This window comes from Mustela erminea, chromosome X (assembly GCF_009829155.1).
Source record: "Mustela erminea isolate mMusErm1 chromosome X, mMusErm1.Pri, whole genome shotgun sequence".
NCBI classification, from domain to species: domain Eukaryota; kingdom Metazoa; phylum Chordata; class Mammalia; order Carnivora; family Mustelidae; genus Mustela; species Mustela erminea.
This window is the reverse complement of record NC_045635.1, coordinates 129,954,922-129,976,436: the sequence shown is the minus strand read 5'-3', so window position 1 is coordinate 129,976,436 and position 21,515 is coordinate 129,954,922. Positions and strand designations below refer to the sequence as shown.

The following is a 21,515-nucleotide window of genomic DNA, read 5'->3' as shown; positions in this document are numbered from 1 at the left end:
TGCTGGGGCCCTGGAATTCAGAAAATGTGTTCCTTGTGGTTAATTCTCTGTCAATCTGCGGATACTAGACCTCCAAATAATCTACTTCCTCAGATCAGCCAAATCAGGAAACGTCTTCCCTCCTGTCTTGCTTCTTTAGCAGTAGCTCCTCCTAACTGGAAGCCCTCCCCTTGTCTTTCCATGCATCTGTCTGCCTTTCAGAAGAGACAGGTTTTTGTTTTTTTTTTTTAATCCCTTCCCTCCAACGCCTAACTGTACTCAGGACTAGAAACCCTGGGCTAGTTCAGTCCTAAGGCCATGTTGTAGTTGACTGACTCTAAGAAGTCCAGATATCTCACTACTTTTATATTTTTTTTAAAATTCCAATTGCAGTAAGGGAAAGAGAAAGAAAAGAATGAACTCTCTCATCGACTCTGAGTTTCTTGTCACTGACACCAGGTTAAGTTTAAAGGTACACACAACCCACACAAGAGGTCCTTCTTGATATATGGTATTAGGGTTAGGGTTACAATACCCAATACCCAAACAATTGACTGATTAAAATAGGAAACAACTTGTTTTATAGACTCAGCTTCACGTATGTGTTGTATATTAATTCCCTCAAGTACAACATTCTTCCATACTTACACAGAACCTTGTATATTAGAAATTTGTCTGTTTAATCACTCTCACAAAATCTCTAAGATTTATTATCTTCATTTTCCAAATGAGGAAAGCAAAGGTCCAGAAAGCACAAGACAGAAAAAGAAGTAGTGTAGTATGAAGATAAGGCCTCCGGCCTAAGAGTCAGCAGACTTGGGTTTTCATAACTCCTAACTTTCTTTCTAACTCACTGTGTGGTCATAATTAAGTCACTTCCCCTCTCTGAGTTTCAGTATCTGCATTTGTAGAATGAAGTTATTAGGCTTTCTCAACATTGTTTGCATATTATAATCACCCAGGAGCTTTAAAAAAATCCTTTCTTCAGCCCTACCTCCACAGATTTTTATTTAATTGGTCTCAGGGTACTATGATTTCCACAATACCATATTGACTTAGAAGAAGCCAGTCCAGGGAAAGCCACAAATCCAGTCTAGTATTTCTGAAGGAAAGAAATCTCCTCATTTAGTGTAAGATCCAGGTACTCTGGTACAAGTCCTAGAAGGGAGTTTGAAAGGCTGAGAGTGTTAATGGGCATACTCTTAACTTAGAACCTCTAGGGGAGAGCTCAAGCTCCATCCACATCTCTCTCTCTCTCTCTCTCTCTCTCTCTGTCTCTCTGTCTCTCTCTCACACACACACACACATGCACACATGCACAGACACAGAGAATCATTCCAGCAGATGTGCTATGGGAGCTTGAAAAAGAAAAAAGAGTAATGATAAATAAAAGTCAAGGACCAAAAGGAGTTCAAGAGACTGGTGAAATGGAGTTTTAGGTGAGAGAAACAAACTGATTATAGAGCTTTTTTTCTTTCATATAGCTCGTTTTCTTAATCGTTAAAAAAATTTTCTCAACCCATGTTTAGTATTACTCCTCACTACAGTTTCTTTCTTTACTTTAATATAGCTCATGTATTAATATAGCTGGAGACTTCTACTTGGAAGGCCTTCACTCCCATTGGGAAATGTCTCTTTCTTAGAGTAAAATTGTTACCAACTAATCTCTGATATTATAAAAATTAGTATTCTTTTCCTTGTATTTCCTTTTTAATTTTTTGTTTGCTTATTTTGTTTTGTTTTTGTCATCAAAGTGGTAAGAATTTGAAGGTAAGACTAAATTGTGGACCTAAGATAAGATGGCCAATTGAGTCATTCAGTGTCCCTTTAGTTTAAGCATTAGAACATATGTTCAAAATGAACCTTCAGAATGCTTGTATAGTTCACCTCATCTTGTCACAGTAGGAAAACATACGGGTGACTTGAGGTTAAAACCCTATATTAATAAACCTAGGGTGTTTGCCCAAGTGACTGTCTCTGTTTTCTTTCCTTAGTAACATGCATCAGCCGTGTTTGTTAGTTCCTAAAGGCCTTGGGGGCTTCCAGATCCTTATCATCTTTGGCTTTTACCATCAGAGACAGGACAATTATATGGTATAATCAAAAGAGTTGCCTGAATAGTTGGAGAATGACAACATGTGGGTCAAGATTACTACTTTTCTAGTAGACTGGCCAGTAAATACATTTGGGAGCAACATACATAACTTTGATTATGATGATATCAAGATCTCTAAACAATGAGCGGTGTCATTCCCAAGATGCATGTCCTTGAGGGCCATGTGTCTTGTCATTCTGGCCTTTGAAAGCAGCAACACTAGTAGAGTGTTGATCAATTTGAGGGTCAAGATAAGGATGTGGGCCTAAGGATTTTAGTCTTATCAAACCTTAGGCCAGAGGTTCAAAAGGGTACTAATGACCAAATGCTAAATCATCAGAGTAAAAGGCTAATTGAGGATTTAGAGGTTGAGAATTTCAGCTACATTTATAACTAATAAAATGCTTAGTGGATAAATACAAAGTTTTTTTATCTGAGCAACTGTAAGTTTGGAATTGGCATTTAAAAAGATAAGAAATGCTGCAAAAGTCAGGTTTGAGGAGAGAAAGATTAAGAGCTTCATTTGAACATGTTATGTTCGAAATTCCTACTAGATATCAGAGTAGAGATGTGAAATAGGCAGTTGGATATGAGTGGGAAGTTCAAGAAAGTAGTCCGGGCTGGAGATAGAATTTTGAAAGTCCTCATGTAAATGGTACCCAAAGAGCATATGTCAAAGACCAATCACTGGGTTACTTGAATATGAAGAGGTGAAGGAAGTGAGGGAGTCCAGCAGAGGATACAGAGAGTGAAGGAGGAGGAAAACCAGAAGAATGTGGCATCCTGGAAGCCAGGTGATAAAATGAGCAACTCTGTCAAATGGTGCTAGTAACTCAGGTAAAGTAGAGTTTTGCTGTATTGTTTGTGGTGACAGCATGATCCCATTATGTACCCGGAAGACTTCTTCAGAATTTTCCTATGCTTATCCTTTCTTATATGAAAAAAAAAAATAAAAATTAAATCAGTGGAATGCATTCAATGCTTTTATGACATTGTCCATAGATATGAAACCATACCAATGGGATGTTTTTATTAACTAGATGCATTGACTTCATGTAAGAATGGTCTATAGGGCACAGGGAACTATTGTATAGTGTAGCACTTAAAATGTGTCTACGTGATATCATCATAATTAGTGGCTGAAATTATACTGAACAATGGTCATCAGTGGATTGCTTACATTTGAATCAGTATAATCAATGAATTTAAATGTTAACAGTTCCAACTAATCTCAAATTCTAAAAATAGTTTTAGTTCTACTTTCTGCAGAAACAAATCAAATAGTTTTCCTGGCCCTATAAAGAAAAGCTCACACTCTTAAAAACTCCTACCTTCTCCTGCACAAGTGAAAATATTTCTCTAGTAGCTCGGCACTGTAAACTGTCTGAGAAGTGGTAACTGGCTGCAAACATGTTTTCGAAGGGAGTAATGTAGAAGTTTCTAATGCTGCCATCTTGGGAGACAAGACAGCTAATATACCATATCTGTTAACTATTGCTTCACTGCTAACATAGGAGCCCATTTGTCTCAACTCTTAGGCTGCAGAGGAACTAGTGTTGAGTAAAGGACTATTCACTGTTTGAGGCTTGTTTTATACCAGAAGGGTATACATTATGTTCCAGACTTCTATAGCTAACTTTGGAGCCCGGACTTTGGACGCAGACAGTCTAGGTTCAAATATTAGCTCCTTCACTGACAAGCTTTGTTACTGCTGGCAAGTCACTTAACCTCCCTGTGCTTCAGTTTTCTCATATGTAACGTGGCAGCTGTAATTATACCAACATCATCTTAAAGTTAGTGTGAGAATGAAATGAGCTCATATAGGCAATGCATTTATAATAATGCTTAGCACATAGTAAGCACTATAGAAATGTTCACTATATTTATTATACCCATCGTGATGAGGGAAGATGGGCTGGAATCAAAGGAAAACTCTTGACTAAGCCATGTGAAATAAATATATCAAGGAACAAATATGTGGAAAGTAGTAGAATTAGGGGGTAACAGATGACTTAACTGCAAAAAAATGCTAAGCAGGAAACATCCTCTAAATATTCCTGCTTATACAGTACATGACACAAGGTAGAAAAATAATGAAAACAGACGCTTTCTGCAGGATTTAGACTTCTTTTATATATATTTTAAATATACATGTGCAATACATTAAAATATATAGAGATGTGTGAATATATATATTTACATACACACACACACACACACACACACATATATATATATACACACACAAACATATATGTGTATACATATATATATACATAAAATTTCACAGAAGGGTACATATGCACACTCACACATCTGTACACATACCCCAAAAGGACCCATCTATACGTAAACCAGATGCAGCCCGTATCAGGCCAACTTGGACACAAGGCAAAGCCCTGACTCAGCAGCAGATTGCACATTGCAATTGCATTGAGTAACCCTTCAGTTTCTTCTACCAAGTGTAAGGCCATTTAGAAATACACTGAGAAGAGCTCTTCTGGGTGTATGGCAGAGCCCAGGGCCCCTCTGGCAGTGCACAATTTGCCTGAGTAAGGACTGCAGGATTGGGATATCAAGGAGCTATGAAGGAGGAGGAACTTGTGTTGTTTTGGGCCCTGAAACTAATAAGCAAACATCCATAGAATAAATTTAGCTCCAGGAACAATGCACTAGTGTCATAGAACCCTTATATATCTCAGCTCTAAGCAAATTTCAGGCATAAGCGGGGAGAAGGGTGTGTTGCTACTCATCACCATCCAGCTGGATCCAGCCAGAGAGCTGGGCACAGCTTTTAGGAGTAGATAAGTCAAAGTTCAATCAGGCAGACTCGTTAAGATTTTAAAAAGTTACTTAAAATGGAAGGATCTGAAAGCAACTTAAGAGGTTACAGGTATTGGTTTGGGTTTATAATGTTCCAAGAAGCCAAACCTTATATATGGCACCATTTGCAGCAATATCATTAACATTATTAATAATCATCATAACATATTTATATATACAAAAATAGAGCAAAGCAATTCTAGAAGAGGAGGCGAAAGTGAAAGCATGGGGCTGTGTCAGTACACTTCAGGAAGATTCAGAACCAACACAAAGTGAGTGGCACATATTTCTATAGCATATATCCAACAAAGGGATGTGGATGTTCCCTCTTCCCCCTGTGTATGACTATACATTTCTCCCACCTCGCCGCTCTGCAGTACACATCCATGCACACTTTAAAAGAGATGATCTATAAAGTTGGAGTCTGGAAGTCTTAAACTAAGTTGGAGCACCTTGATTTCAAGCAAGTGCCCTCAATCTCTGAATTCCTCAGTGAATTTTGGATTCACTTACAGAGGGAAACTGGATCTAATTCTTGAGTCTTTAGGAGCCTGCCATCCCCAGTGCAGCCTTTTCCCATTGAAGTGGATTCACAACACAGGCTCTTGGTATATTTTTAAAAGAGAAGTCAGTTCTCTGCTTTATATGTCATTCATCTCAGTTTTCCAGCTGCTGAAATTTAGGTTCTCAGGCAATTGCCATCGCAGACAAAGCCAGGAGCGAGCACGACATGTGCAGCAAAAAGTAGGCGAAGATAGAGCTTGGTTAGGGATTCCTTGTTTTGTTTTGCACACTGGAGCTTCTACAGGTGACAAAGTCAAAGGAGATGTCCACTGCGGGCAGCCTCAACACCTGATAGTTAATTAGCTACCCACTATGCACTGCATAAAGACCACCACACTAACTTGGCGTGGTTCCAGAAAAATTTAATGACAATGGCTTTCTGTCACTGTTAATAGAATCCTAAGAGAAAAGTCCCATGACCTAATGTGATGTAGAGTACAGAATATTGAACTAGAAGTCAGAAGACTTTTTTTCCAGTCTCAACCCTGCTATGATCTCAGTGTGTGGCCTTCCTATCTCCAGGCCTCAGTTTTCCCATCTGCAAAATAAGGGCATTGAACTAGATTAACAGTTAAAATTCCTTCCAGCTCTAAAGTTTTATGACTTTTTATGTCCATAATTAAGGCCTGAGCCATGCAGTCTCAGGGCAGTTAGCTTCTAAAAGAGAACAGACCTCTGTAATATCCCTTGCTTTGTTCATTTAGCTATAAAGCACGTCTGCCTTTGGCACTTGGGTCAGACATACAAAGTTATGAGCATCCTGATTTACTATCCTACTCTGCATGCTAGTTGAATCTGTCAGTACTATAAGTTGATTATTGGGAAAGGGAGTAAAACTCCAGCTCGTTAAACCTGGAAATGTAAGATTAATTTTTGCCTCGTGTGTTCACAAACAGGTGAGTGTGGTTATGAGCACACACACACACATGTCAGGATATAGACTATTGCTAGTGATCAGTTCATTACAGTAATCCATTTCCCTTAATAAAATTTAGTAAATAGTATAGCATAGCAAAGTTTGGCGTCAAAGGAAACACCTATGGAAAAACAGCACTTTTGGACGTAGTTGAGAAAGGACAGGTAGAGAGAGACAAAGATCAAACAAGATGGAGATACAAGTAGAGAATGGGTCAGTCTGGAAGAGAGAGAGGAAAGCAGTAGAAGGAAGGGAGGGAGAAAGAAATGGAATGAAAAGTAATAATCAAGCTGGAATGAAGGGGAAGGAAGGAAGAACAAGAGAACAGAAGGGCAGTAACGGGGGAAGGGGTCGGATTCCCTGGAATATCGAACACTGTTCCACATGCACCCCTGAAAACCGTCTTAGAAGAGAGTTTCCAAAGGCACTGTGGACAGTGGAGGGATGCTCAGAGCCTGCATCAAGAGGCATTATGTTGGGGAGCCCCTAACCCTCCACGTTGCTGGCTCTGTCAGTCCTCCGTGTCCGAATCTCTTGCCTATGTATCACCTGAATTTGCCAGGACAGCCCCATGGCTAAAATGGCCAGGTGTAAGAAGTTTGAAGAGAAGTGGGATAGATACTGTGAGAAAGAACAAGGCATCCTGCGCCAGGATGTACTCGGCCATTCCCTGACACTGCAGGAGCAAAACTGGTGAGGCCCTAACTTTGGCTGCTTTACTCCTTCTTCCCCTCTCCAGAGATGAGGCCTGCACTTTCCTAACGGGCGCAAGAAGGAGAAAGCTCTGGCTCCGTGTTGTGGGAAGGTCATACGGACTTCTCCTGGGCCTTGGGGAATGGTGCACTACCAGAAGAGATTTTTCTGCACACAGTGTTGGTGTGCCTCTTACAGCGGCAGCCTGGTCGCCGGAGGCTGTCGTAGCCCTGCTGGCACAGACGGAGGCATCCACGGGTAGGCAGGTAGCAGCACAGGCAAGGGAGGAAGAGGGAGATGAGGCTCATGGCTGCCCAGCGGACGAAGCACGAGCTGGGCCCGCAGGAGCAGGGCTCGTCGGCGCAGTTGTCTTCGTCGTCGGTGGAGCAGTGGTAGAAGAGGCCCTTAACGCAGCAGAGACAAGTGCCGTAGTCGAGGAGGCTCTCAGCAGAGCAAAGGCAACGTTGGTTGCACAGCCAGCAGGAGGGGAGAGGACGAGCCGCTGTGCAGAGGACACATTTGCAGCGCCCACACTCCTCGCAAATGAAGAGGTGCTCCCCGGAGTGCCCTGCGGAGTGCTCAGCTTCTCCCTTCAGAGCACCGTCGACCTTTGGGTGGGCCCCTGCTCCGGGCTGGGTTCGGATGATGGACTGGCCTGAAGGTGAGGGCGTGATGCTGGCCAAGAGCCTTTGGTCGGAGGCAGTGGTGCTCTGGGACATAGAGCTGGCGATGCTGGATTGGCTCAGATGCTGAGGCAAGGGCTGCAGTTGGTGGCACTGGCTGAGACTGCGGGGAAGAGCAGGAGGCATGGTGGCCAGGGACCAGTCGGACTTGTGAGTGTGCACTGCAAGGGAGGGGCTGGAGAGGGCCTGCTTACGGGGGGCCGGGGGCCGCTCCACGTAATCATTGCTAGCATGAGTAGAGCGCAGCTGCTCAATCGGGAGGATCTGTTGGAAGTCGTCCGTCACGGCGGCATCCATTTTCCTTTGATTCTTGACTTCTGAGTGGTTTGGGGTCAGGGTGGCACTTGTGGTGATAAATAGCCCTTCTAGTTACATGGACCTTAGGGCACATCAGAAAACCCTAGGAGAGAGGAGACGGGCACAATACATGAGAAGACATAGGAGGACCACTTTGCAGGGAACTACCAAAGCTCAGGCCCTAACTCTACCACCACCTTCAATCACTTTAGGGTTAGGGTTACACCTCTGTTCTGTAGTTGACCTCACCGACTTCTGTACAAGCAAATCTGCTCAAAGCATCTGGACCATAAAGCTCTCTGGGAGCAAAGCTCACATCATTGATTCCTTTTGTATTTCGTCACATGACCAGGGTCACAGGAGCAGCTAGATGCGTGCTAAGGGAGAAATCTAGGCCCTGAGCCTCAGAATTCTAATAAAACTGGAAGCTAATTTCAAATGCAAAGGCTACATCCTGTAGTAATGCTAATGTAAAACAAAAAGAAAAAGCCTCAAAAGTCTTCCATGAGAAGTTGCATGTGTATATGTATGAGACATTTATACACACACACACACACATATATATATATATATATTTGATTGATGGGATATAGGTATACATATTCTCCTTTCAGTAAAATTTCTGATAAGCATAATAAACAGATGAGAAAGAAATTGCTTGATTCAGTGACTACAAGCAGGCAGGATGCAGTAACGGCAGTGATATGGCAGAGAAACCGAGAGCAAAAATCAGGCTATTTGTAGAATAACAGGAAAAAACCACCCCACGGTGTATGGAAGCCAAGACTAATCACCCTGCAGTTCTCCTCACCTTCAGTCCGCTTTAACTCCTTGAGGAGATAACTCTTTCTAAGTGGTAGTGCAGCTCCAGAATCAAACACTAGGGATGGGAGAACAATGTCAGATGATCCCTGAATTATTTGAAATATCACCTGTAACAGTACCTATTTATTTATTTATTTGTTTATTTATTTTAAAGATTTTATTTATTTGACAGAGATCACAAGCAGGCACAGAGGAAGGCAGAGAGAGAGGGGGAAGCAGGCTCCCTGCCGAGCAGAGAGCCTGATGCGGGACTCGATCCCAGGACCCTGGGATCATGACCTGAGCTGAAGGCAGAGGCTTTAACCCACTAAGCCACTGAGGCGCCCCTAACAGTACCTATTTAAACCAAGTTGAATATCTAGAAAGCACCTACTTGTGTCTCCACGGACCCACAATCAGGAAGAGTTGGGCGGTCATTCCCTGAAGGATTTGTTGGAGCTTAAAACTGATAATGGTGACTATGAGGAAAATATGGTACAAACAGTAAATCACTGTACCACACCTGGAAGACTGACCGGCCAAAAAGGTATACACAAGAAATCCTAAGCACAATTCCAAGAGTCATCCTGGAGGCATTAGGACCTAGGAAACACTAGCATGAATAAAGCATATATTTGAAATCCATCATATTTCAGGCCTCCTCAAAATAGATCGATTACTCACACTACTGTATGGAATGCAAAGCTTGAATGAGTAATAGAAATGAACAAGTGAAAGAGGATAGTGCTTGATTAGGTTTCCATAAGCAAGCAAACATGACACCGAAATGTGCCCAAAGCTCAATAACAGGAAAGAGAAGGGTGCTGCTCACAAAGGACTCAGCGGCTAATAATATGACCGGCCTCATTGCCGTTTGAGGCTATATCCCCGTGTAAACCTGTTTAGTTGAATTTACATCTGTTCGTTTTTTGAAAAGAAGATTTAATTTGGTTAAAAATAACTTTTCTGGCACATCACAGAAAAGAACCAGTCTGACTATAATTTTACTTTTTAGCTAGTTGTTTTGGTGTTATTTAATGCAGCACAGGGGAATGCAAATAAACTCCCTGGACATTCTAGGACTCAAATATCTGTGAAAGTTTTGTCAAATCACTTGCTTTGTTTGGGCCTCAATTTCACTATCTATATAATTATAGGGGTAAACTAGGTGATTTTGAAGGACCCTGCCCCTTATGGTCTTTATTTCTATAACTACACAATTTGACAAAAATTTCTCTTCATCTACACCTTCTATATCTTCAATCCTTGAGGGTAAATTCAGGAACATGCCCTTTTTCATTTCAGCATTCAAAAGCAAAATTTATGTCTCTTTTTTAAAAAAATATTTTATTTATTTATTTGACAGAGAGAGAGAGACAGCAAGAGAGGGAACACAAGCAGGGGGAGGGGCAGAGGGAAAAGCAGGCGTCCCACTGAGCAGGAAGCCTGATATGTGGGGCTCAATCCCAGAACCCTGGGATCATGATCTGAGCTGAAGGCAGCCACTTAAAATCTAAGCCACTCAGGCACCCCATGTCTCTTTTATTTACTTGGACTCACAGCCCCCTGAAACCTTCTATATCTACCTTTACTGAACTTAGTTGAGATTCATAATCTCAGCATTGGAAAGGAAAAAGTAGTTTTCATTGTAAGACCTAAGTAAACAAAGACACAGGACATCTGGGTGGCTCAGTTAGTTAAGGGTCTGCCTGTGGCTCAGGTCAGGATCCCAAGGAGCCCCGCAAGAGCCCCCCACGGGGACTCCTTGCTCAGCGGGGAGCCTGCTTCTCCTCTGCCTGCCACTCCCCCTGCTTATGCTCAATCTCTCTCTCTGACAAATAAGTAAAATCTTAAAAAAAAAAAAAAACAAAGACACATTGTTCAACTCACTTGCAGATTATGGCATGTGAAAACTTTGCATCAGGAAGAGTCTTTTGGCAAATTTATAATAGTAGATTTATTCCCCATTGATCAGATAAAGAATGCTTGGGGTCCTTTGTGTCCTTTATAAGAACAGTAACAAACACACTGGAAGCATTTTAGACTCACTGATTTCCCAAAGGAAATTAGACTCAAAACATATTGGAAATTCTAAGAATCAATAACTCAAAGGAAGGCGTACAAGGTCTCAAAGTTAGAAAAGATAATCCTCTGGGATTCCAAAGATATCACTAGGTATCTCAGGGACATGCCCAGAAGGTTGAAAAGCTAAGCTTGGAGGAATCTAGGTCATAATAGAAATGACTCAGAACCATGTTCAAAGGGGATCCTGTCTTGGCAGCAGAAGGGTATATGGTGCTTAAGTTGAGAAGGTGTATCTGGATATTGATTAGATTGCTGTAAGACTGAAAAGTTGCAATGCTGGTTGGATAAGTAAAAGAAACTTTGGGCATTGGTCTGGGATGATGAGGTATTATCGCCTTGTTTACAAGAGGCTTAACAGAATGAACTCCTGCCCTACCAAATCTTTTATCAGAATGGACTGTGGAAAATCTGCAATATAGGCGGAAGGAGGACCTGGGCAAAATTAGAAGAATAAAACAGGACTGAATGACAATAAAATGTTTGCTGATTTGATCCGGCTAACAGGAGGAACCCAAATAGATACCATAGGGGAAGGTGAGGGGGGCGGACTGAGAAGCAAATAGGCAAGAGAGACTGTTACAGCACATAGATTAGATGAAAAACTATGACTGCACGCATGTTTATGATTCAGAAATCCTCCCGCTAAAGGGCAATTCATTGTGAGCAAAACCAGTTAAGAAACTGTGCTGTTGGTCAGTTCCATATTCTTTTAAATGAGAGAGAGAATATGCATATCACATATTATTAAATAGGAGCCAAGGTGATTACAAGTCTTGGCTGCACATTGGTGGGATCTAGTGATTTCTGTCACGTAGTGCCTCTGCAGTAATGAATGATGCATTGTAAACCCACTCCCATCTCAGTCCCTCTGGCCAGGTGCTCAGAGCTTTCTCAACAGTTTTCCTGTAGCCCTGAAATTTTCTGTTCAATCTAAACAGAAATTTCTTTTCTTATGCCAACTTAGGGACTAGAGAGCTAAACCTATTCAAGAAATTCTGTTTGTTAATGGAAGGAAAATGTATTTACTCCTTGGAACCCAAAATCTGCCATGTTGAAACCAAAGTTGAAAACTTCCCTAATCTAAAGTCCTACTATGCTAACAGCCTTAGACAGTTCTGATTTTTCCGGTAAATCCTTTCTGATACAATATGACTCAACCTCAATTTCAAAGAAGAGGGCAGAGAAGGAGAGCTTGGCTCCTGTTTTATCCCACTCCCATGGGTTCAATGCTGTTTTGTACCTTACTGTGTAACAGCTCTGGGGTGTGTTACTTTTTTCTGTGCTCTGCTGTTACATACACTCCTTCTCAGAATAACTGAAAGCAAACATAGAGGGAATTTCTGCTATGGCTTTATATGTTTTCTTAGTTCTACTGTTCCAAAGTCTGCTCTCCAAAAATCCCTCTCTGTGCAAAAGCATTTGCATCTCTATCAAAGCACTTCCCCCTTACAAATACCAAGTTGTATATAGTTTACATTACTAACCTCTCAGCCACTGACTGGGCCTCCCTCCTACCACATACATCTTGCTGGAGCTGCCAGGTTCTCACCACATTTAACTCTTAACTTGTCACTTTGCTACCCTAGCTCTATTCATTACTTTAATAGTTTCATTAAGACTCAAACTAGAGAGTGTAGCAGTTTAAAGACCTTGCATTTTTAAAGATGTAGGTGTTTTAGTGATGAGCAATACAGGGAAAATTGTAATATCGAATGAATTCACATACTTCTAATCCTGAAGAAAATGCTAGTTGTTCACTTAAGAAGTGGGGATTTTCTTTAAACCCCATACCCTTTTACAAGATACGTGAAATTTAAGTTCCAGTCTTAACTGCTTTGTTGTGTGCCTGTGGGCAAACGACTTCTATCCCAAGCCTCAGTTTATCTGCAAAATGAGAGGCACGAAAAAGGGGCTTTTAAGGCCCCTTCTTGTTTTGATGCTCTACATTTTTTATACTGGGTTTGTTGGTTGTATTTCTCTGTCTCAAAAAGTCTTTCATGAAGAATTAGTCTCCTTCCTTCAAGTTTTTTCATTTCTCACTACCCAACTCCTCTACCCTGAGTAAAAACCTTCTAAATCCAAGTCACTCAGATCACTATCTAGATTGTTTCACAGCTAGAGAGACCTAAAAACAGAACACAAAGAAACCAAAATGCATAGAATGAAGTCTTAGTAAATGTTTATTTAGAGGTACAGGGAACAAGACTAATACTCCCTCATGGATAAAACGCTAGTCAGTACCTTATTGGTTATGTATATATGCAGCTGACTTGTTGGGAGCATGATTTAACACCTGGTATATCCAAATTCATGTCATAGCACATTATGTTACAACGGTTTTAATGTACCCAAAAAAGCAACAATAGTTTGCATTTCAAAATAGATTTTCTGTTTAAGAGTTCGAGGTCTGTTTTCTGTTCATCCAACTTGGTTTGCCGCACGCAGAGGTGAATGCTAATTATACTTGGCTAGAGGAATGGAAGGAGTGTAAAGCACTGTACTAGGTCCTATCAAATGCCTATTGGTTAACTGGACATGGTCACAGGTTCTCACTTTCGACAAAATTTCCGTATGCCACACGGAGACATGTGCACATACACCCAGGCATGGATCCAGAGATTTCTAAATCATTGCTCTGACTCAGTGTAAGTAGGGGGTTATGCCGTGTCAGCTTGCGCCATTTCTACCCAGGGCAAGGTGATGTGATGAAATCTGAACGATGCACAGCCCAGACTTGTGAGCCAATAGCAGACTAGCCCCACGCTGACAGGATGCCCGCTGGGCAGCCAGACTGGCCTCAGCACGGGCTCTCCTTACGTCCTCAGCTTGGGTGGTTAGGCTGCGCTATAAGGGGCTTAGGCACGAACCAAAATGCATTTAAAGGTCAACAGGCTAAAAATTAAATTGACATTTGGCTACGAAAGGGTTATTTTGAAGTTCCATTTTGATTTATAAATTTCTAATACGGAAAATTTTTTGCAAAAGCTGATTCATTAAAATGTCATTTAAATGGTTTTCATTTTATTTTACCCATGCGTTTGCTCTTGTACGCGCGCACACACGCGCGCGCATACACACACGAACGCGCGCGCGCACACACACACGCGCGCGCGCGCGCACACACACACACACACACACACACACAGGATGGCTGGAATGAATGGCAATATATGCATTGCACAGAAAGAATTCTAGGGTCTTTAAGAGCTAATCTCTATGGCTTACCTTGAGGAAAGGGTTTATCCATGCTGAGGAAAGCAGAAGAACTAAAGCCCCATTTGGCTCAAAAGACCTCTTCTTCTCCTGAGTCTTTAGGTTTCTCCACCTCTCTTCGGAAAGTCTGAATGAAAACTCCTTCACTGGCAGTGGAGCCAGAAACAGATAGTTCTGTGTCGGTCTTTCTGACACAGCAGAGAAAACGGAAAGGAAAAAAAAAAAAAAAAAAAAAAAGGAAAAAAGAAAGAAAGAAAGAGAGAGAAAAAAAAAAAGAAACGGTGGTGCGGGGTGGGGGGTGGGGAGGAGAGTCAGACCTGTAGTGGCAGATACTTTGTATAGATTTTACATGGAGATCTCAATCTTGATGCACGTATTCCCCAAAGAAAGCTCAGCGGGGTAAGTTGTTCATCTCCTCCTCCTCTTTCTCCTCCTCCTCCTCTTCTTTCTCCTCCTCCTTCTTCTATTTCTCCTCCCCCTCCTCCTCCGCCTCTTTCTCCTCCCCTTCTCCTCCTCCTCCTCTTTCTTTTCCCCCTCCTCCTTCAGCGTTTTCCTTCCCCTCCTCTTCCCTCCCCCTTCCCTCCCCCCCTTCTTCCTTCTTTACCTCCTCCCCCTCTTTCTCTTTTGCCTCCGCCTCCGCCTCCGCCTCTGTCTCCTCCAATCTGACGGATGAACCGAAGCAGCAGAAACTGCAGTTGTAGACACAGGGTATCTCGACAGAGCAATAGATACCGCTAGTGTGTGATTATTTATACAGCTCAGGGTGTGCTGGTATATCATCTGCAGAGACGGGGGGAGGGGAGTGAGACCGCAGTGTGTTCAGCTCAGCTAGCCGGCTGTTTTGTGAATGTAGGTGATTTCTGAAGGTCTTGTGAATGGATTATAGGGGAGGATGGGAGGAAAGGGATTTATTGCTCCTTGCTATAATTTCTTTCTCTCCCTCTCTCTGTGTCGTTGGCTTTCCCGGAGCCGTAGCTCTTAATGCTTAGCTAAGTGGCGTCATCCAGCTGAAATTGAATCGACCCATTAGAACTCCCCATAGGAATCTCTGTATCCGGTCCCTGGGTAATGACTGAAACAAAATTTAAAGGGGAATAGGGGGTGGGATGGAAAGTAACGATTTTAAGGAGGCCTCATTTAAATATCTCTGCCGAGTGATTGCAGCTTCTATCAGACAGAGCTTCTCCTTTGTTTAAGGGTTTCTCCCACCTCCTACCCACATTCATTCCCACTAACCCTAATAATGATTATCCATCCATCATCCGCTGGGAAACCATTACCCACCTTACTTTGCCTTCCTGCCTTTAGTATGCCATATAGTCAACAACAACAAAAATGTTGTGCCTTCTTTTGCGCTGGGTATTGTGAATTCAATAAGGAAGACAAAATCCCTGCCTTCATGCAGCCCCCTTAGGGCTGCCAGTCTTCTGAAAATAAAGCAGCTTTGGACAATTTCTCTTAAAGAGAAGGACAAAGTTTTCTGTAAATTATCCCCAGTCCACTATTTAATTCAGTAGGAACGGGTCTTTGTTTTGGGCATCGAGACAGAAGCACTTGGTTGAAAACAAGTCTCACATTTAAAATAAAAGATCTGATTTCAAGTCCTGCTGCAATGGACAAGTAGCAGGAGCTCGATCATCAACATTCTTAGAATGCCTTGCTTACCCCATCTATAAAATTGAGATGGTAAATGGTGACAGTTCAGAGTAAAACAAACCTGTGTGAGTCATGAACCTGAGATCCTTAATCTCACTCTAACTCCTTGTGTGACCTTTGCAATTTACTTTCCCTCTAGTGTCTCAATTTCTACATTTACATGAAAAGATCTGATAATTGCTGGTAATTGCTAAGGTCCCTTCTAGCTCTGACATTCTGTTATTTACACCCTCTCAGGAGGATTAAGAAAACAGACGAAAGCATGGGATTAAAAATAGACATGCTTGTGTAGGTCTACATACTCATATGTGTATGTGTGTGTCAAAGGTTCTCCAAACTCTTTTATTGATATGTAGGTATGTATAGTGTATACACACACACATACACACACACACATATGTGTGCGTGTGTGTGTGTGTGCATATAATTTCTAAGCAAATCCAGATCTCTTCCTACTCAGAATTTCTAGAGCCAAGAGATTTGCCTATGTAAATTTTTCTCTTTCATGGCTCACACATTTTCTTTACTCTTAATATTGACTTGAGGGTATCAGGATCATGAAAAACATTAATCTGTAGTTTCATCAGCAGAAGAGGATAGATTCACTGATAAATTCATTCACCCATTTTTTCAACAGGTATTTATGGCACATCAACTATGTGCCAACTACTGTACTAGCTAGATTTGGGTCAAACAGATCAGGGTTCAAATTTTTGCTCCTAAATTTATGAGCTATCTGACTTTGGGCATATCACTTTACCTCTCTGAACCTGTTTCCTCCATTCATCTATAAAATGGAAAAACAATAGTCCCCACATCACAGGATTGTGCTATTTCCTATCAACTGAATAAGGTCTTGCATTTGAAAGGTTTATCATGTGTCTGGCGTATAGTAAGTGCTCAATGAAGAGTGAATATGAAAATTAAGAAATTGTTCTCACCCTAATGAAGCCCACAGGAAAGGCAGGAGATGATTTCAATGATTGAAATCCTTTTATTACTTTAAGCTCCAGTTTTAAATTTAAGCAGATATATCCCAAATATATCTTTCTTAAATGTGACTTATTTCCATACTTTACTCCTTTGTTCAAAAACTTATTTCTAATTCCTACAGCATTAAGTTTAAATTGCTTTGCTTGTCAATCAAGTTATTCTCTGACTCTATACATTCAATGACTTCTCAACATATCTTTGAACATAAGAAAAATTGAATGTTTCACTCTTCTAAAATACCAGCGCACATGGCTGCCAATCCAGCTTTCCATATGTATCCTTCACATGATTGTATATATTTATTCATTTTCTGCATCAGGGTCCTATTTCCTCTGCGAATACTTCCCTGACTCTAAGGCTCCTTTCTGTTCTAAAGCTCTATGATTGATAGTTTTTACTAATACCCTAACTTACTTCTACATTTGCAACTCCTATAACACTTTCATTTATGTCCTGTCCTGGTTATTCAGTACACTTTGTTAAATACTTAACCTTTTTCTCAAAATCTTTTTGACTTAGCTGTCATATCAGAAATGATTTGGGGCACCTGGGTGGCTCAGTGGGTTAAAGCCTCTGCCTTCAGCTCAGGTCATGATCCCAGGATCCTGGGATTGAACCCCACATCAGGCTCTCTGCTGAACAGAGAGCCCCGCTTCCTCCTCTCTCTCTCTCTGCCTACTTGTGATCGCTATCTGTCAAATAAATAAATAAAATCTTAAAAAAAAAAAAAGAAATGATTTGGACAACCAGTTGTTGTAAGTATGGAAGAGTGTATTTAATTAATCATAAAACTATAACTTAGAGATTTCTTAAACATAGTAGTAAGGCAGATATTTGGAGGGCAGAGTGATTTATCTGGTGTTCTTCAAGGTTACTTATTTTTTGAAATTACTGGCTTTTAGATGTAGGTGTGTTGATCTGTGCTAAGACAGTATGTCCAAATTCAGCTGGATTTGAGTTAATGTCAACAAGGTATCTATAAAGAGAAAAAAGGCATTGGACTGGGAGACAGGAGGACCTGTGTTTTCTTCTAGGCCAACACTTTCACTAACTAGTTGTATAATTTTAGACAATTCAATGAATATGTCTAAATGTGTTTCCTGAAAAGCACACCATTAACTAAAGAGCTAAGAAAGCATGTTTCCTGAAATACACTGATTCTAACCAGTTTGTAAATCAGGTTGTCAGATATCACATAGTGAATTTTGTAATGTCTCAACACCAATTTCTGTATATAATTGTACTATCCTAATATCTTTTAAAAAATCATGAAACTGCAAACAATCTTTCAGAAACACAACAGCTTAAAGCACAAATAAAAATATTTATGTTGATAATTATAATTAAGGGTGATAAAGAAAAGGACAGATACCTAAACAGTATATAATGACCTGGAATATTCAGGGATATCAAGTAATTTGGAAAAGTTAGAGCAAAAATCCTTGAAGAGATTTACAGATGAGAGGGTTCTCTGGTGTAGTGATTAAGAGTGTAAACTCTGAAATGAGTCAACCTGAGTTGAATTCCAGATCAGCCACTTGCCAGCTATATATCCTTGGCCAAGTTACTTAATCTCTTTGGGCCTTGTTTTCTTATTTGTAAAATCAGTACAACTTACAAATATACTTCATAGGGTTGTTGTGAGAATTATAATGGGTTAAAACATGTGAAATGCTTAGAACAGTATCTGGCACAGAGCAAACATCTTTCCCTACCCACTTAAGTGTCAACTGCACAAGAGTAAGAAATTTAGTTGTTGAATAATCAGAACTTAGTGAGTGGCCCATAGAAGGCACTGTTGAATGAATGATCATTAACCTAATTACCATTTTTTATGGGTATCATCCTAAGAGATGAGAAGTTTGAATAATCTCAGTTATTTTCATTGATGCCTTAATATAGGCTCACAGTATAATAATATAGTAATAAATTAATATATAGAATAAATTAATTCTATGTTATTAATATAGATACTAGGTTATATATGCTATTAATTAATATATAATTAGTCAATGAATCCCTGGTCTCAAGGGGTTCATAATTTAGTAGGAAAGGTAGCAAACAGATAAGCATAATAAAGGATAAGTGTTATGTAAGGGAGCAGAGAGGAAATACACCCAATCCAATATTGAGGGTGTTATTGAATGCTTCCTGGAAAAAGTGATATTTAAATATAAAATTGAAGGATGGGAAGGGCATTAGAGCCAGAGGGAATACCATGTGCAAAAACCAAGAGGTAAGAGAGGGGATGACAGAATGAAGTGCAAAAAGAACCATCACTGAATCTCCCAAATTTAGCATAATACCTGGCACAGAGGTGCTCAGAAAATATTTGATAAATAAAAGGACGAATGAAAACAATTACAAGCAGATATAACAGACCTAATGAAGATACAAAGATGTGAAAACAATATGTTTTATAAACCATTTTAAGAGGGTCCCCTATACTCATAGTCTGAACAAATTGGGAGCAGAAATTTTCTCTTGAAGGCATGGCCCACGTGTTTTCTTCATATTCCTAGAGTGAACTGAGCTTATTTAGGTTTCCTACTTAGGTTTTACTAAATTGTAGCAAGAAGAAATAGATTATACATAAAGAAACAATGTTGTATGATGGTCAAATACAGTGTGTAAAATAATCGTTATCAGAATCTTCATCCATAAATCCAATAAAATATCAATTTCTCTCACTTATAATTATAACCCATACTCTCTTAGTTTGTCTACATAAAACACGTATTCTACACAAATTCTGAGAGTCTTTCCTCATTCTGTTTTTCCAAGACTGCGGCTAAATCCATTTGAGAGCCTGTAAGTTCCTACATAAGGCCAGTTTTATCCATACCCTATTGAAATCAAGAGGAACTCTTTATAAATGCCAGACGAAAAGCTGACCTATGTTCATCCTGATTCAGCAGTGATGATGCCAGAAGTAAACAATGCCAAGGAAATACAGATTCTTAACCGAAAAGCCTATAAGGATGGTGATAATTATTTTTCCCCATTGAAGCTGGAAAACAAATATAGGAGCAATATGACCAATAATGAGAAAATGGTATAGAAAAATTAGAGACAAAAAAAAGTAATGTGGGAGAGCATAGAGGGGTAGGAGGTAGGTACAAAGTTGTTCTGTGGAAAGAAAACTTGACTAAGAGTAAGGAAATGTAAATTTTAGTTTCTTAGCCTTTGCAGTTTTGGCAGGTCATTTTTCTTCTATAGGCCCATTTTTTCTCATCTGTAACATAGTAAGTTTCAATGTAATTCAGTAAAACAAACATATACTGAGCACCTACTTAATGTCAAGGAATACACTAGATGTGAAAGATATAGAGATGAATACATACTGGTTGAATGAGTAAATGAGTGATCTTAGCCTCTCATTACTCATAGTCTGATAGAATAAATAGACATGTAAACATATAAACTACAACACAACCTGTCACTAACTCAGATGAGAGATAATTTTGGCCTGACTCAAGGTAGGGGAAGTGTGGATGAAAAAAAAATGGATGATATGCAGACTACAGAATAAACAAGATTAAGTGACTTATTAGATGTGAGTTATTAATCATGTCATATACTGAAATATGGAAGGAACATTAAAAAATTGGGTTTGAGAATGTTGGGTTTGAGGTCCCCATGTAGTGCATAAATGGTAATCCAGGCAGAATTATACATGGATTTTGACTTTATAAGAAGATATAGATCAATTTGATACTAATTTTAGGATTTTTTGTACCACCTCTGTGAAAAAATGTTGGTGGTATTTTAGTAGGTATTGCATTTAATGCGTAGATTGCTTTGAGGTAATATAAACATTTTAACAGTATTTGTTCTTCCAGCCCATGGGCATGGAATGTTTTTCCATTTCTTTGTGTCATCTTCAGTTTCTTTCATGAGTGTTCTATAGTTTTCAGAGTACAGCTCTTTAGGTTTATTCCTAGGTATCCTATGGTTTTGGGTGCAATTGTAAATGGGATCAATTCCTTGATTTCTCTTTCTGCTGTTTCATGATTGGTGTATAGAAATGCAACAGATTTCTGCACATTAATTGTGTATCCTACAGCTTTCCTAATTTGTGCATCAGTTTTGGCAGTTTTTTGGAGGAGTCTTTTGGGTTTTCTACATAGAGCATCATGTTGTCTGCAAAGAGTGGAAGTTTGAATTCTTTCTTGCCAATTTGAATGACTTTTATTTCTTTTTGTTGTCTGATTGCTGTGACTTGGACTTCTAGTATTATGTTAAACAACAGTGGTCAGAATGGACATCCCTGTCTTGTTCCTGACAGTAGAGGAAAAGCTCTTAGTTTTTCCCATTGACGATGCTATTAGCTGTGGGGTTTTCATATATGGCCTTTATGATGTTCACATATATTTCCTCTACCTCTACTTTGTTGTGGGTTTTTAATAAAAAATGGGTGTTGTACTTTGTCAAATGCTTTCTCTGCATCTATTAAGGGTTAGGGTTCTTATCCTTTATTTTGCTAATGTGGTATGTCATGTTGATTGATTTGTGAATATTGAACCACCCTTTCAACCCAGGAATAAACCTCACTTGAACGTGATGAATGATTCTTTTGACATACAGTTGTATTCAATTTGCTAGTATTTTGTTGAGAATTTTTGCATCCATGTTCATCAGGGATATTGGACTGTAGTTCTCTTCTATTATTGGAATCTTTGTTTAGTTTCAGAATCAAGGTAATGCTGGTCTC

General features: G+C 40.0%; 1 protein-coding gene and 1 pseudogene across 4 annotated transcripts in view; both read right to left on the bottom strand.

Annotated features, from left to right (window-relative positions):
- LOC116582407 overlaps positions 1-6,950 on the bottom strand; it is a 29,674-nt pseudogene extending 22,724 nt beyond the window's left edge.
- SPRY3 (sprouty RTK signaling antagonist 3) overlaps positions 5,674-21,515 on the bottom strand; it is a 159,109-nt gene continuing 143,267 nt past the window's right edge. For 2 of the 4 annotated variants that reach the window (XM_032330243.1, XM_032330245.1), the window contains exons 2-3: positions 14,165-14,336; positions 5,674-8,153 (exon numbers count right to left, since the gene is read on the bottom strand). In XM_032330243.1, the coding sequence (XP_032186134.1) occupies positions 7,184-8,050 (867 nt within the window). In that variant the 5' untranslated portion in view covers positions 8,051-8,153; positions 14,165-14,336 and the 3' untranslated portion in view covers positions 5,674-7,183. Of the gene's footprint in view, positions 8,154-14,164; positions 14,337-14,756; positions 15,478-21,515 lie in introns of those variants that run through there. The other 2 variants (XM_032330244.1, XM_032330246.1) reach the window with 2 other exon arrangements.